The sequence below is a fragment of the Prionailurus bengalensis genome, chromosome B4, assembly GCF_016509475.1.
Source record: "Prionailurus bengalensis isolate Pbe53 chromosome B4, Fcat_Pben_1.1_paternal_pri, whole genome shotgun sequence".
NCBI lineage: Eukaryota > Metazoa > Chordata > Mammalia > Carnivora > Felidae > Prionailurus > Prionailurus bengalensis.
In genome coordinates, this window is record NC_057358.1 from 78,636,256 (window position 1) to 78,651,791 (window position 15,536).

Here is a 15,536-nt window from a genome sequence, read left to right on the forward strand (position 1 = left end):
CATCACCATGTCACCAGCACCCCTGGGTGGCCTGACCCCTAGCAGGTGATTCCTAAGTGTGTATTGAAGGAATGAAAAAGTGAATGAACGGGTTCTCTTGAATATGCTGCTCTACGCTTTCACCCAGGCTCTATCCTTACAATCTTCTCTGTGAGCATCTCTCTTGACTCCCTTTCTGGGCATGATCATTAGTTGTCTTTTCTTGTTGTTTCCATGCTCGCTGTCTCTCATTATCTATGACTCCTCGGTGAGGTCAAGAGTCCCTCCAGGGTTAAGAGAGTGTCTTAGTCACCTCTGTATCACCAGCTTCTAATGCAGGGGTTGGCACAGAATAGATGCTCTGCATGGGGCTGTGGGGAAAAGGGAGCTGCACCCTAACACTCAGGAGAGGGGATTGTGGTGGGGGGATTGTTACAGGACATGAGTGAGGCAGCAGGAAAGGTTTGGGGGCCCCACAGAGGGTGGAAATGCTACCACCAAGCCTCAGCTCCAGGTCTTAGGGCTCCCTAGGAGGGAGAGGAGACTAGGGGGTCCTCCCCACTGGGTGGGCTACTGCCCATCCGCACTGCTGTCCCCAGGCCATCACTTGATCTGCACAGAGACTGGTCCAGGATGGGGCGGGGCACACAGCCCAAGGCTTGGAGGCCACTGAGTGTAGCTGTGATAGGGGGCCCACAGGCTTTCTCTAGGAGGTGTGCAGGTGACCATGTGGTGAGGAAGCCTATCTGCATAAGGCCATGGTTTTCAACAAGGCAAGTGACTCACAGTCTATAAGGGTGGGATATGCCGGTTTTAAATGTGATTTGTGTGGATCCACCTTTATTCCACAGGCTACTCACAAATTATTCATAGGTAGCTTTTCCGTTTGTATAATAGCCTTGGTTTCCACTCCCAAGCCTCCCAGCACCCAGACCCCAAAGGCTGCTCATTGGTTCCCCTTCAGCCTTCTCGTACCCCACAAGGCAAGGGGAATAATCCTGATTCCTGCCGCCTGTGAACAGTCCATTTATTGGGAACAGACAAACCCAGAGGCTCATGGCAGAGGTGGTGGCTCCCTAGATGGGTGATGCTACTGCCCGATGCAGCACTAGGGGCCTCTGGGGAGAGGGGGTCAGCACAACCCCTTGTGACAGCCCCTGAGCCAAAGCCTCCAAGTTTCTGGGCAGCCCCACATCACTGTAGCCAGGAAAACCCATTTATAACAGACCCAAAGCAAGAGGACCTAAGGGGAGAAGGAGCAGGACTAGAGGTAGATGGGGTGGTGGGGGGGAGGGCTATATACAGAAGGTGGGGGAAGGGCTTGTCCTTGACTCTTGTCAAGTCAAGAGGTCTTGACTCTCTCCGTCTAGTAAGTATTCCTTGTTCCCTTGCCCTTGTTCTAGACATTTCCCCACCCATCAGCTGCCGATGCGGTTCAGGAAAAAATGTATTTTCATAGTGTGAGTTTAGCACACACAGGCAGGTAAATCTACTGCCCTAAAGAACCCCCTCTTGATTCTGTGTACCAGAGAGAACTGTTGACAGGTCTGGAGTGATCCTGAAATGCTGGCACTTGGCTTTGGAATTCAGAATGGGAGATTGGGGGTGCCTCTTTTTGATAATTGCCATAGTGCATGTGTTAGCTGGGGGTTAAAAGAAGTTCTCTTTTCTTAAGTGCGTGAGAGCCAGAGGTAAGGGAGGTGGGGAAGTTCCAGGGGTAGGGGGTGGGAGACTGGCTTTGTAGGGAATCTTCCAGGGGATAGTCCACAAAGCAGAACTTTAATGTGTCCACCCCCAAGGCCTAGCTCAGGGTCTGCACATAGCCAAGTGAAAGGTGACTCTTAAAGATACCCGAGGGGCGGCTCCCAGTGTGAAAACAGGAGGGAAACGTGTGGTCAATACAGGAAAGGGTTTAGGAATATCCTTGTCTTCAGCTGATCGGTGGACAACATCCAGGCTGGGGGCTAGCGCCCTGTCACTGGGCTTGCAGCTTCTGGGGCAATGCTAACACTTGTGGCGGGAGGAGCCACACCCAGCCCCCAGCTTCATGCCAGAACTCCTCCCGATCACACAGCCCAGTAGCCCCTGGGGCTCGCAGGGGATGTAGAGTTCACCGGTGCCCACGACGCTGCAGCCCCCACTGCTCTTGAAGACACTGGTGCCCCCCGGGCAGTATTCGGTCCTCAGCACGGGTGTGTTGACCACACACGGCTCGTAGAGGACTGCACCTTTGGAGCTGCTCACGGCTGTGGGAACAGAGAGGGATGCTCAGGGTCCTACACTGGGCGGCTGGAAGGGCGTTGCCTTAGACCAGGCCACGCCCCCCACCTGCTGCCACTCACCAATAAGGACACCCCCGTGCCAGCCACTGACTTCCCACTCTAGCCATAAAAAGTGCTTAGCCTTCTGCCTCTTCCCCTTCTGCCCCCCCTTCTGCCTCTCCTCGTTTCCCAAAACCTTGGCCTCCACTTCATGCTGTCAGTTTCTACTTGTCTGAGCCTGCTTCAGAACTATTTCCTCCATAGAGGCGTCTCCTTGTCATGATGGTTCCTGGCAGAGTCTGGGCCCCAAAGCACCGAGGCCCTGCTGCATATCAGCTCCTACTTCTGACTCCCGAAGACTTGGACAGCCCTGAAGTAGAGCTTCTCCGTCCGCCCAGGAGCTCCTGGCAGACAGAGCCCTTCCTTGGGGGTGGGGGAGGCATGCTGAAGTCTGGGCAGGACAGTGGTCTGTCCTTGTTGGGTTGATCAGCCCCTACAACCCCAGAGCCCCACGGGAGTGCTGGTCTACTCACAGATATTCACCGGCCCAATGCCTTCACACAGCCTGGAGTGGAAAGAAGAAGGCACAAGGTCACTGCATCACAGAGAACAAGGTCAATGAATGTGGGGCACCCTTCTCCTGCCCCCACTGTGGACAATGTTAAGGAGGAGGGCCTGTGGATTATGCACTGTCTCGGATGTTCCCTGACTAGCAGGACGCGCAATCGTAGGCCCAGCGACCAGAGGGCAGGGAACACGTCGTCCTCGGTGCTTCGCCTTGACTAACCTGTGCTCCTCTCCCTCCAGCAGCCGCCTGTAGGTGGCGATCTCGATGTCCAGGCCCAGCTTGGAGTTCATCACCTCCTGGTACTCCTTGAGCAGGCAGGCCATATCCTGCTTGGCCTTCTGCAAGGCCTCCTCCAGCCCTGCCAGCTTGCACTTGGCGTCACTGAGGGCCGCCTCGCCCTGCTGCTCTGCCTGGGTCACCGCGGCCTCCAGCTTGCAGCGCTGGGGGAACGGGCACAGAAAGGCATTACTGGGGGCCCCTGGAGCCTGAGGCTGACTCTCAGAAGGACAGGGAGAACATGGCCATTGTGAGATAATAAAACATATGTGTATTGGTCTCTGCCCCAGTTCCTGGTGCAAAACTCCTAAATCCTCGCAATTTCCCACGTGATAAGAGCATTAGGAACATCTTTTGTTCTAATACTTGGTCTTTGACCCTTGGTTCTGACACAGAATTCCCGAGTCCCTTGGAATTCCTGGATGAGAGCAATGTCTTTTGTTCTAATGAGGTGACTCTGGGTGGGTCCTGGATGGCTCCTAGATAGGGGGTTGGTCACCAGAAAGACCAAGCCATGATTAGACGCTTAGAATTTCCAGCCCCACTCCCCCCTGCCTTCACTGGAGAAGGGAGAGGGGCTGGAAATGCAGTTAATAATGGATCATGCTTACGAGAGGAGGCTTCCATAAAAGTCCCCGAAGTATGGGGTTCACGCAGCTTCCAGGTTGGTGTACATGAGGAGGTATAGGGAGCATCACGTGCCCAGAGAGGGGCACGGAAGCTCTGGATCCTTCCCGCCTCCCTCCCTTGCCCTGTGTGTCTCTTCCCTCTGGATGCTCATCTGTATTCTTTATCATATCCTTTTATACCAACTGCTAAACATAAGCAAGCTGTTTTCTTGAGTTCTGTGAGCCACTCTAGCAAATGCATGGAACCTGAAGAGGGGGTCATGGGAACCTCCGAGTTACAGCTGATGGATCAGAAGCACAGGGGACCACCTGGACCCACGATTGGCATCTGAAACAAGGGCAGCTGTGTGGGACTGAGCCCTAACCCTGTGGGATCTGACCCTCTCTCCAGGTAGGTAGTGTCAGAGTTGAATGGAACTGTTGGGCACCAGCTGGGGTGGCTGAATTGGCTGTGAGAGCAACTTCATGCATGTGGGAGTAATGTGACAGTAAAAGGGACACACAGGAGGAGGAGGGAGGTTTCCTTCTCAGTCATGGTGATGTGCCAGATTCATAGCTGCTGTGCGTTTCGTCTTAGGATTGTGACAGCTGAACTCCAGAGAACTGAGGCCAGTTCCATCTATAACACCTCAAGGAGATCCGAGAAAATTCTTAGAGGCTAATAGATTTGGAGTGTCTGGCTGGTCTTCACCAGCCTAGGAGAATGGAGTGGGGCCACGTGTATGGACTCCTGGGAGTCATGAATTGTAGGATCCTAGGACTGGAGCCTTTGGGTAGGGAGGGGCCATGGCGAGCATCTCTTCTAAGCCCCCATCTAGTGAAGCACCCTTGCTATTTCATCTGTGACCGAAGGCTGCCTAGCCTATGCTGGGATCTCGCTCTTTCCCGAGGCTGTTCCTGCTGTCGGTCAGCTTTCGTGGAAAGGGCTTGTTCCCTCTTAAGCGAGGGCAGCACAAGTTCATGGCCTCTTTGAGATGCTCCCAGGGAGAGCGGACCCCCCCCCCCAACCGACCAGCCGGCAGGGCAGCCTCTAATGGGGTTCTCGAAACAAGATCTTTCTGGCCTCACCTGGGCTTTCACGGTCTCAGTTTCTTGCTGAAGCCGCTGGATCAGCTTGTTCATTTCCAGGATCTCGTTCTTACGGTTGCGGAGATTGTCACAGTGGGTCCCCGCTGTCAGCCGCAGCTCCTCATACTGCCGGGACCGGGGAGGTCAGAACGCCACAACGCCCACCCTGTAGCGCCTCACAGCCCCCCTTCTCACTGTCCTGAGTCTCTCCAGTGGTTTCCTAGCTCAGGGCTCTCTGGATTCTTATGCTTGCTCTCTCCCCCATTCCTTTTTCCATTTCTGGCCCTTTTCTGGGCTTCTCCTTATTTCCTTCCCCAGCCCTGGACCTTCAGCCTTATTAAATGCTTCTCCAAGCTCTCCTTTTCTCTCTTTAGCTGTTCTGTGGCTCATCTTCCCCCCGCCCTGGGGGTCTGCTGAGGGCTCCTTCCCTATTAGATTTCCCTCTGGACCTGAGAAGGGGTTTCTGTGCTCAGCCTGGGATGCCTAACACATCTGGGAGTGAGGACAGACCACCAGGGTGAGTACCTTTGTCTATTCTCCTTCAAAACAATTGAAGACGAAATGCAATATTACTTCCTACTTTGGCTTAACATTTTTTTTTTAAACCTATGCAACTCTGAGTTCAATTTCTGAATAATGTCTTATCAACTACATCTATAGATTAAAAAAGCAGCCAACTTTAGATTGTCTGCACATAATGGATGGGAGCATTTTGCATAGAGAAGGCAAAACAAGTGATAAGCACATATCACTCTCCTTTGGCTCTTTTGTTGTTTGGCTGTTGTGACAAAGCCCGCAGCTGTCTAAAAAATATCCACTCTCCTCTTCTTCAGGAAGAACTCTCCTTTTGTTTGGGGTGGCAGTGAGCCCAGATAAGAGAATATTTCTTGGCCCTTTCATAATGAATTCTATGGGTAATACTTCCAGGAAAGCTGTTTAAAGTGGGAGATGACTCATTCAGCATGCTTCTTTTGCCCTGTGTGCTTTTTCCTCCTTGGAATGAACATGTGAAGTTAGCACTACAGCAGCCTTCTTGGGACATGAGGCAACCATGAGGATTAAAGCCATGTTAAGGGTGGCAGCATAAAAAGCTAGAAGGAGCTTGTGTCCCTGATGGCAACATAGAGCCCCCGTGTCACCTATGGATGGTCTATTTCTGTAACCTCTTTGAGGACAGGGATGGTGTGACTCTTAGCATCATCCTGGTGCCACATGCCTCAGTAACGCCATGGCACACGTCACCATCTAACATACATCCACTGTACTTATTCACCTCATTTCTTGTCTGCACCTGCCACCCCGCCCCTGCCTCTGGGATGAATGTGACATGAAGGCAGGGATTGCTGTCTATTCTGTTTTCTGCTGGAATCCAGCATCTAGAACAGTGCGTGGCAATGAAGTTACTGGATGAATAAATGAGTGAATGAGTGTGTGGTGCCTTTCTCAGACAGGGCAGGTGAGACAGACATGAAAATATTTGTGAAGTCAAGTTGCCCTTGGGAGCATCCCCTTCCCTCCCAGCCAGCCCCTAATTCCCTAAGTCTGGGGCTGCCTTAATGATGGCTCCTGCCCTGCCATTAGTGCCCACAGCCCCTCTTTGCAGTCATTGCCAATTAGCGTTTCTTGAATGCTGCTTAGAGGAACATTGCAGTAGGTCCGTGGGTGGGTAAAGCTGGGGTGCGCTGACACCTGATGACAGGCCTGGGCTGTCTGTGGGGTCCCCTCCCACGCGTTCTGCAGGGCCCTGGCCTGGGGCCTGGCAGGAACAACAGGAACTGGGTTTATGGGGTTCCCTCTGCCTTCATTATCTCCTCACTCACTTCCTGGGGGAGAGGGGGTCTGGGGTCCCCCAGCCCCACCCCCCGGCCTCGCCCTGCCCGGGCCTCACCCGGCTCTGGTACCAGGCCTCGGCTTCGGCTTTGCTGCGGCTGGCGATGTCATCATACTGGGCCTTGATCTCGGCCACGATGCCATCCACATCCAGCTCCCGGCTGTTGTCCATCTTCACGGTGACGGAGGTCTCTGAGATCTGAGACTGCAGCAGGTAGATCTCCTGGGGGTGGGGTCCCCAGATGGGAGTGTGTGAGCGTTTTGAGGATAAAGGTGGGGGCGGGGGAAAGGTGGAAGCAACTCTGATCCTCCCATAGCAGATTTGCACAGCCCTTTGAAAGGCTGTCCCAAGCCTTCTATCACCGACCTGTTCCTTGTCCCCCTTCTAGTTACGTAGACCCAAGAGCCAAGGTCTGAGCCCTGTGTCTTCTGGGGGTCTCACAAGCTGTCTGCTTGATTTCTCCCCATCTTACTTTGGAGTCAGCTAGCCCGGGGCCGTCCCTGCTGGAGCTCCCCTACTCTGTCCTGCCCACGGAACTGGCCCTGACTGAGCACCTGCGGGCAGCGGGGCTGCGGGTACCTCTTCATACAGGCCTTTCAGGAAGTCGATCTCCTGGAGCAGAGCCTCCACGTTGGTCTCCAGATCAGCCTTTATCAGGAAGGCTGTGTCCACGTCCTGCGGCCAGAGCAGTGATAGCCATAACCTGGGGCCGGGGGAACATGGGAAGGCCACCCCCTCCACCGACTGGGCCACCTCCCAGGCAAGCTGGTGGCATTGTGGGATCCATGTGTAGGCCCACGTGGAAGTGAAAAGGTGACAGAGCCAAGGATAGGGGGAGGGGCCCCAGTCCCAGAACCCCATGCCTGGGCCCGGCACCCTGAGGGTGAAGGATTTGAGGGAGTGCATTTTGAAGGAGCCCTGAATGCAGCTTCTCAAAGCCCACCGTGCAGGGCATGGGCCATAAAGTACCTAGGCATCTGTCTGAAAAACCATTGCTATTGTTTTTATCTTTTGTGGTTAGAGGCAGAGTTCTTGTTTTGCATTTGATTTGGCATTCGCCATATCTCCAGCTTCTTGGGCAGGTGTAGACACAACCCTTAACCAGGTTGGACCCCCATGAGTTGGGAGGTGGAGGCCAGGTCAATCGCTGCCCTTCTGTAAGAAGTGGGCGGGGGCTGGCCTTCCTCTTTCCCAGGGTCAATGGGGATGGCCCCCAGGGGCTGAGGGATGAGAGACCCTGTTGGGGGTGGGTGGGTGGGCTGCAGGCATGTTTGGACATGGTCAGGGGCCAAGTGTGGCAAGGCCGGCTGGGCCAGCTCCGGGGGCCTTCTCTCTCCCTGTGCCGCCCTTCCTCACCTTCTTCAAGGCGACAAACTCGTTCTCAGCACAAGGCCGCAAGGAGAGCTCCTCTTCGTACCTGGAAGAAATGTTTTAGTCTGTCTTGGGGCCGTTCGGAAGCCTCCTGGGCATCCAGCCTGAGGGAGGGGGCCTTTGGGACAGATCTGCCTCTCACTGGCTTAATCCCCTAAGGAACTGCCAGGTCCAGTCCCCGTCACTGGACACCTCTGGCTCTTCCAGCCACTCAGGACAGATGGTTGTCATCATAGCCTCTTTTTAGCCACTTTGCATGTTTACTTCCTTCCCTGCTCCCCAGTAGCCTGTTCCTATGATCAGTCATCTTCTGGGAAGTCCTTCTTAAGGCTACCTGCATTCTATCTTGCTGCTAAGGAAGCCCACTTCGTCCCAGAGTTGTTTCCTCTGGGAAGGTGGTGCAGAGTGGGCTGTCTGCTGCTGGTTCTGCTGTCCTCTCTGAGTTGTTCTGAGGGTTGGCTACAGTCACTGAAATCGCAGCCGACCCGGGGCCCCTCCCCTCCAGGAGAGTTCGGAGCCTTGCCTCTACCTGCAGCTCATTTGCAGAGGTAGCAATGACCCACTTACCAGAGCTGGAGAGACAGCCTGACCTTTTCCTCTAGGTTCCCAGGGAGCTCCTCGCCCACTCAGTGCTCCCCTGGGCAGTGGAATCAGGGTTAGGTTCAGTCTGGCTGGAATGACTCAGTCTGATGAGCGACATTGATCCATTAAAAGCTTCACATTGCTTCCTGACGCCCATCCTTCCTTTTGGTGGCAGAGCTCGGCCTTAGCAGGGCCACCGGAAGCTGGAGCCTGCTGCCTGGGTGTGAGCCCCAGCTCAGTCAGGTGCTAGTCATGTGATTTGGGGTAAGGGACTTGGCCTCTTGGTGCCTCGCATTCATCATGTACAGCAAGAGAGGAACACTTGTGCGGCTTCATAGAGCTGCTGTGAGTTAACACCATTTAACTCCTCCTATGCTTCCCCACCTTCCCAATCCAAAGTCTTCATCCTGTGATGCAAACCATGTCTCCTGACCATCTTGTGTCTTACCCACCGAGAAAGGCACTGCTCTTGCTGAGAGGGCTGGCCTTGCCATGTCCCACCTGTCACAGTCTGCTTGAGTTGTCCTGTGTCACTTGGCACACTCTGGCCCTCCTGTCACCTGCTCCTGTCCCTTCCCCTTCCCTAGGGTCTACTTTGGACTCCCCTTTTGGAAGACCCAACTGGAATGAAACTTCATCAAGGCCCCAAGCAAATGGCACCTTCTCCGGGAAGCTTCCCTGGGCCCTGCCTGCTCTCTCACTCTCTGGGTATTCCTCTCTCTTTCTGCCCTGTACCCTGTTGTTGCTGTGGGTGGGGGTGCATGGGGGTCTGTGCCGGACTGGGGTATCGTGAGGGAAGGAGCCAGCTCAGCACAGTGTCTGGCACCAAGTAAGCATATGACTGACACTTGTAGCACAAGTGTCCCCCATGTGGCTCCGTTCCACTGATCCACATCCCTTAGGAACCATTGCTCTGAGCGTATTTTCACTGCCTCTTGTCTATGGAAATGTGTCTCTCTCAAACCCCACCCCCCCCCCCCCCCCGCCAACATGTGGTCCCATGGGACCCTGGACCTGGATAGACCCACCTAGGACCCGTGAGGCAGTTTATCTGGGCCTCAAGCCTCTTGCGGGCATTGGACCTAGTAGCCTGCAAACCCTTAATTAACATCTGCTTCTCAGCTGCCTTCTCCTGTGAGTCAGGCCAGGAGCTGCCCTCAGGGAGGGCAAGTGTAGCAGGTCTACATAACCTTGACCACAAGAACTGGGGACGTGGAGCCCCAATGGGTGGTGGCTTCCAGCTCTGGGCAGGAAGTCCGGGAGCTGAGCGTCAGGGAGCGAGAGGAACTGTGGGCTGCGTTAGCTTGGATGTGGTCCGAAGAGATGCCGAGAGGGGCCTATCAGGGGGAAGGGACAGCGGGAGGAAAAGTTTGGAGGGAAGAGGGTTTGGGGGCCTGTTCGGGGAATAAGAAGTAGTTCCGGATCTGAACGGGGACTGATGGAAGATAAGGCAGGACGAGTGGTAGAACAGAGCCCTGAAACGCGGGAAGAAGGCAGGAGAAAGAGCTTGTATCACATAGACGTGAGGAGGGCCTAACTGAGGGAAGGTGGCGGGAAGGGTGGTGAAGGCAAACACCATTTCAGAGCTTCTGCCGTGTCTAAATGTCCTGCCTGTCTTATCCACTGCACTGTTCCTCCACCTAATCAACTAAGCTTTAGGCTTCTCATCTTGTAGATGGGGAAACTGAGGCCCAGGTGGTTTATGTAGCTTGCTCCAGGTCCCCTGGCAGGGTGAAAGTGGGCCATACTCACTTTTTCTTGTAGCTTTCCAGCGCGTCCTGCAGGCTGCCGAGCTCTGACTCTAACCTGGCCCGGTCCCCCGCCACAAAGTCCAGCTGCCTCCGCAGGGCACTGATGTAGTTCTCGAAGATGGGCTCTATGTTGCTCTGGCAGCACCTCTGTTGCTGCATGAAGTTCCACTTGGTCTCCAGCAGCTTGTTCTTCTGCTCCAGGAATCGCACCTGTCGCCAAGAACAGGCTGTCACTGGAGAGCAGGGAGCCTGGGGACCATGGCCGGGAGACAGTAAACGGTGGTGGTGGGGTGGAAGGGCGGTGGGATCAGCGTGTGCTCTTACTCCCAACACACTGCTGCCAGTGTGCTAACATTTCCAGATGAGGCTCCCCGTGTAGACTGGCACCACAGCATATCTCCATCTCTCCCCTGCCTCGGGGAGCTTATGGGACCCCCTCCCCCCACCTTCCACCCAGGGGTTGCATATTGTCATGGGAGGGCTACTGTCTCAAGAGGCCTGGGACAGCTCCCCCTTCCAGCCCTGCCTGCCTATCTCCCACTAGCCTGGTAACCTTGGCCGAGACATCCTGGCCCTAAGCTTCCTGCTTGGTATTGTATATGGGAAGCACTTCAGAAATCTTCCTACTAATGTCCGCTGGTGACATTATGCTTCGGAGTTCAGGCTTTCTTTGGTCACAGCCCAGGGGCACTCAGGGAGGTCAGATTAAAGGCTTCGTTCTAGGGCTCTAAGCTCTTTTCCCCGACTCTGCTGCACCCTGCGTGGCTGCATCCAAAAAGTATCCTTGTCACAGCAATGGGGAGATCTGCTGGCCCAGCTTCTCCCTTTCGGTGGCTTGGAAACCAAGATTAGTAGGAGCTGGGTGAGCTGATCACTGCCACCCCATTAGCCGTTGGCAGAGGGCACACGACATCCAATCCTCAAAAGAAACCTGCAGAGGAAGAAATGTTGCCCTACTTCTGGTCACCGGACCTACAGAAGGTAGAGTGATGTTGCTGAAGCTCAGAGCCCAGAACCTAAGGAGCTTTAAAGATAAAACTGTAAGTGTAACAGTTCCCATTTACTGAAATAAGTTTCTTTTTGGAGCACTTTTATGTGTATTACCACCTTTGATTCTCCACCATCATGGCCCCCTTCCCTGCTGGGCAGCAAGGGCCCTGAGGCTGGGAAGTGAGAGGTTTGCACGGGGCCTTGGGGTCAGGCGGGAGTAGGGCCGACACCAGGGCCCTGGCCTCCCAACTGCTGACCCAGGATTCTTTGCCCTACACGTTGGGGTCAGCAGAAATGCTGGCTCAGCCCCTGGCATGTATCTTCATCCCGAGAGCCTCCCTGGGGTATGCGGACAGGTACGGAGGCAGCTGCATGAACTTCCACTTGGTCAGTTCAGTGCCTTTCAAAGGCAGCACACCATTATTCCCTGTAGTCTTCTAGAGCTGTGGCTTTGAGGACGAAAGAGACAAGGCTTTGGTGACAGCTAGCTCCCTGTGTTCCCAGCTCTGACTTCTCCGTCTTCTCCTCAACCCTGGGCCTTTGCTGGTGGTAAATCCAGGCCCAAGGGTCTCGTGCCAGCTCAGGCACTCAGAGGACAGCTCTCTTGTATTTTTCGTAAATTTTATGTTTATTTATTTTTAAGAGAGAGTGTGAGAGAGAGAGAGACACACACACACAGAGTGTGAGCAGGGGAGGGACAGAAAGAGAGTGAGACACAGAATCCAAAGCAGGCTCCAGGCTCGGAGCTGTCAGCACAGAGCCCAAGACGGGGCTTGAACCCATGAACTGGGAGATCATGCCCTAAGGCGAAGTCAGATGGCTAACCGACTGGGCCACCCACGTGCCCCAGAAGGTGGCTCTATTGTTAAAGCCTCATCTACCTCCTTGGTTTTTCTTTTCAGTATCTGTATTGTTTGGAAGTTCCTCTTGTAGTCTGACCTCAGGCAGCCTTGGTGATGTTACCAGATAATATTCAGAGAGAGAAATGACATCGTGAAAAAAGAACGAGCGAGCAGGCAGAGATGTCTAGTGCTGAGCCTGATGTAAGCAGCTTTCAACGATTAGCGGTCATACAGTTCAGGAGAGCCAATCAATCAACTGTGGATTCTCCATCACTGGTCTGTCCCTGCCTGCCTGGACCCGACACAAGGTGCTCTCTGCATCCCACAGCCCCAGAGTGTGGGGCCTGCCTATTACCTTGTTGATGAAGGATGCAAAGCGGCTATTCAGGCACTTGATCTGCTCCTTCTCATCCCTCTTCACCCTCTGCACGGCCGGGTCGATCTCCAGCTCGAGCGGGACCAGCAGGCTCTCGTTGATGGTGACGGGGGCGATGCAGGCTGAGGGCCCACAGGCGGCCCCCGTGCGGTAGCCGAAGCCAGGCAGGCCACACCTGGAGGCGACCCGGGGCCTCCCGAAGCCCACGTTGCACAGACTCCGGGAGCCCAGGCAGCCCAGGGCACGGAGGCCCCCCCCACCCCCGGGCCGGCACGGCCCCTGGCTCACTGCGTAGTGGGTGACCATCCGGGGAAGGACAGCTGAGCACGAGCTGAAGCTCCGGCTGCCACACCTGGAGCCCTGCTGGAAGGAGCGGCACGACATGGCGGGACAGAGGCAGAGAGGTGGCTGGCCCGGAGAGCGGGTGGTGCGAGTTACCAAGTCAGCCCAGCTTCTGCCCTTTTATTTGGTGGGAGATGGAGGGCTGGGCAGGGTCAAAGCCCAAACCACCATTAACAGGTTTATAAGCTTGGGCTGTTGGCAGCAGCTAAGTACCAAGGTGGATAATTAGGGTAGCAGAGAGCAAAGGGAGGGAGCCAGTGGGCAGTGCTGGTGTCCCCTTTCCTCGTTTATGGGGGTGATGAAAGGGGCCAGCCAGCCAGATGGTGGGCATATTGGGTGGCTCAGCCTCAAGGAAAGGGAGAGTTGGGACTTTACGTCACTTCATGGTATATGTGGGGGATGAATTATACCCTCCGGTTGTCCCAGGACTAGAGGCCAAATTAACTATGTTTGGGGATGCTCTATTTCTCCAAGGCTGCTTTTCTGCTTCTCTGCTGATGTGCAAGGCTCATCATGGGCTCCTAGGTGATCCTAGAGGCTTTCTGGGAGGGAGGATTTGGGGTGGGAGAAGCCTCCACAAACAGGCTCAGGCCAGGCGGGTACTGGTTCCGACTCAGTGCCACGAGGGCTCCTGACATTGACTCTTGTCTTTGGGCTCATTTAGTTAAAAAAAAAAAAAAAAAGCCTACAGGGGACTCCAGAGGAGATGCTTTGTGTTTGAGGAGGGGAGAGGAAGGGATCTCTCCCCAAGAATCTCTGGGCCCTCAAGGACGCATTGTGGTCAACCATCAGATCAATACTATTGTGTCACTACTCTTTTGCCTTTTCTCCTCACCCCGTCCCTGGCCTCCCTGAGGTAGACGGAGTCTGCTCTGGCCTGAGGACATTTCTGGGGACATTTGTTGCCCTCAGGAATTGTTCAGGTGTATGCGGGATACAGGCTTTCTCCCCAGCACCCAGGTCACAGCTCTTTGGAGATGTTTGAAATGCCCCCCGATTCTCTTCCTTCCTCCCTTTCTGTCAGTTCCATCAGTGAGACCTCCGCTGGGGCCAGCTGTCTTTCCCTCCCTCACTGGCTGTTCTCCAGGTCAAAATCAAGCCAATAATAATAATAGCAACTTATTGGGTGCTTCCTGTGTGCTGGGACCACCATAAGCCTTACATCCATTATCTCATTTAATTGTATGATGACGTCGTGAAGCAGTTTCTGCCTTACTGATGACGAAAGTAAGGAGCCGAGTGATTAAAGGACTTAATTAAAGTACCCCAAACCACACAGCTTATCTGTGGTAAGCTGGGATTCGATCCTATTCTTTCTGACATCACCATGCTCTGCTGCTCTGGTGGAGAGAAGCCTGGTTAAGAATGGAGGTCTCCTGGGGCACCTGGGTGGCTCAGTCAATTAAGTGTCCCACTCTTGATTTCGGTTCAGGTCATGATCTCAGTTTGTGAGTTCAAGCCCCTCATGGGGGCTCTGTGTTGACAGCATGGAGTCTGCTTGGGATTTTCTCTCTCCTTCTCTCTGTGTCTCTTCCCCACATGTGCTCTCTCTCTCACAATAAATAAACATTTAAAAAAAGAATGGAGGCTCCTGCCAATATGCTTATGACTTCCTGGTTCCACCTGTAAATTAGGAGATTGGGACCCCACAGTTTTGGTTTAACTGTGACATTTCATACAGTTCCTTTTTTCATAGTCTTAACTTTGGGTCCTAGAGTGCTGCGGAGGGCAAGCAGGGCTTGGGGATGTCAGGGGTATAACAAGGGGCTGTGGGCAATGGTGGGAGGCAGAGGTGGGGTGGAGAGGGTCTTGTTGCATGATGTCAGAAAAAGGGGATTCCCATTCCACCCTCGGGTAAGAGTCCCAGAGGTGGGCCCAGGAGACAGTGCTGGAGACACCAAGAAGCCAGGCTGGAGAGCCTTCCCCCTCCACCCCTAGGTAGACCAGAGTATGTTGCCATGATGCATTGGGTTCCCTGGAGCCCAGGACCAGAGCTTGGGAACAGAGAGTAGGATGCTTCCCTGGATTTGTTGTGGGTGGAAGGCAAGTGCTCCAGGATAACACCAGGTCCAATGTTGCCCAGAATGTGAGATAGGACGCAGACTCCACCAAGACCTAGAGAGCTCGGTGACACTTTATTGAAGCGATTTTAGGAAATAGGCAGGCATGGGGAGCAGGCAGTTCAGAAGGGTTTGAGACGATCAGAGCGGGGTGACTTTTTTCTCTCCTGTCTTCATGTCTACAGCTGGCAGCCAGTCCCTGCCTGCTTTTGGAATGCATTTTGGTCTTGAATACGTGGCAGGTATTGGGAAGGCTCACAGTTCCTCAAGTAGGGAAAGATCTCTGTGCCTACGTGGCTCCCCTCTTCCACTGTTCCCCTACCTCTGCTTCCTTCACAGGCCGAGCAAGCATCCTCTGAGAGCGAGGAAAGACACAGGGGGAGGACTGCCCCTCTCCCGTGTCTGCCCTCTTAGGTCTTCCCTGTGGGGCAGGGGGTTTGGTGGATTGCCTTAAGAGTTGTGGTTGTAGCCAAGGCTGGGGACAGGAAAATCCACACTGTAGATATTTCAGAGACAGGGAGATAGAGAAAGAAAGGTCAGGAGAGAGGGAGCAGGAGATCTATTGCCAAATGGATGAATGGGAGAGGGAGAAAAGAAATAAAGGGGCGGA

At 54.2% G+C, this 15,536-nt stretch overlaps 1 protein-coding gene across 1 annotated transcript; it reads right to left on the reverse strand.

Moving 5' to 3' along the window:
* Window positions 1-989: 989 nt before the first annotated feature.
* KRT82 (keratin 82) lies at window positions 990-12,945 on the reverse strand. The gene is made up of 9 exons (XM_043563996.1): window positions 12,504-12,945; window positions 10,318-10,526; window positions 7,969-8,029; window positions 7,192-7,287; window positions 6,670-6,834; window positions 4,782-4,907; window positions 3,028-3,248; window positions 2,774-2,805; window positions 990-2,225 (listed from the first exon to the last, which is right to left on the reverse strand). Exons 1-9 carry the CDS (start codon window positions 12,906-12,908, stop codon window positions 1,984-1,986), a joined length of 1,557 nt encoding a protein of 518 aa, XP_043419931.1. The 5' UTR covers window positions 12,909-12,945; the 3' UTR covers window positions 990-1,983.
* Between the last annotated feature and the right edge of the window lie 2,591 nt (window positions 12,946-15,536).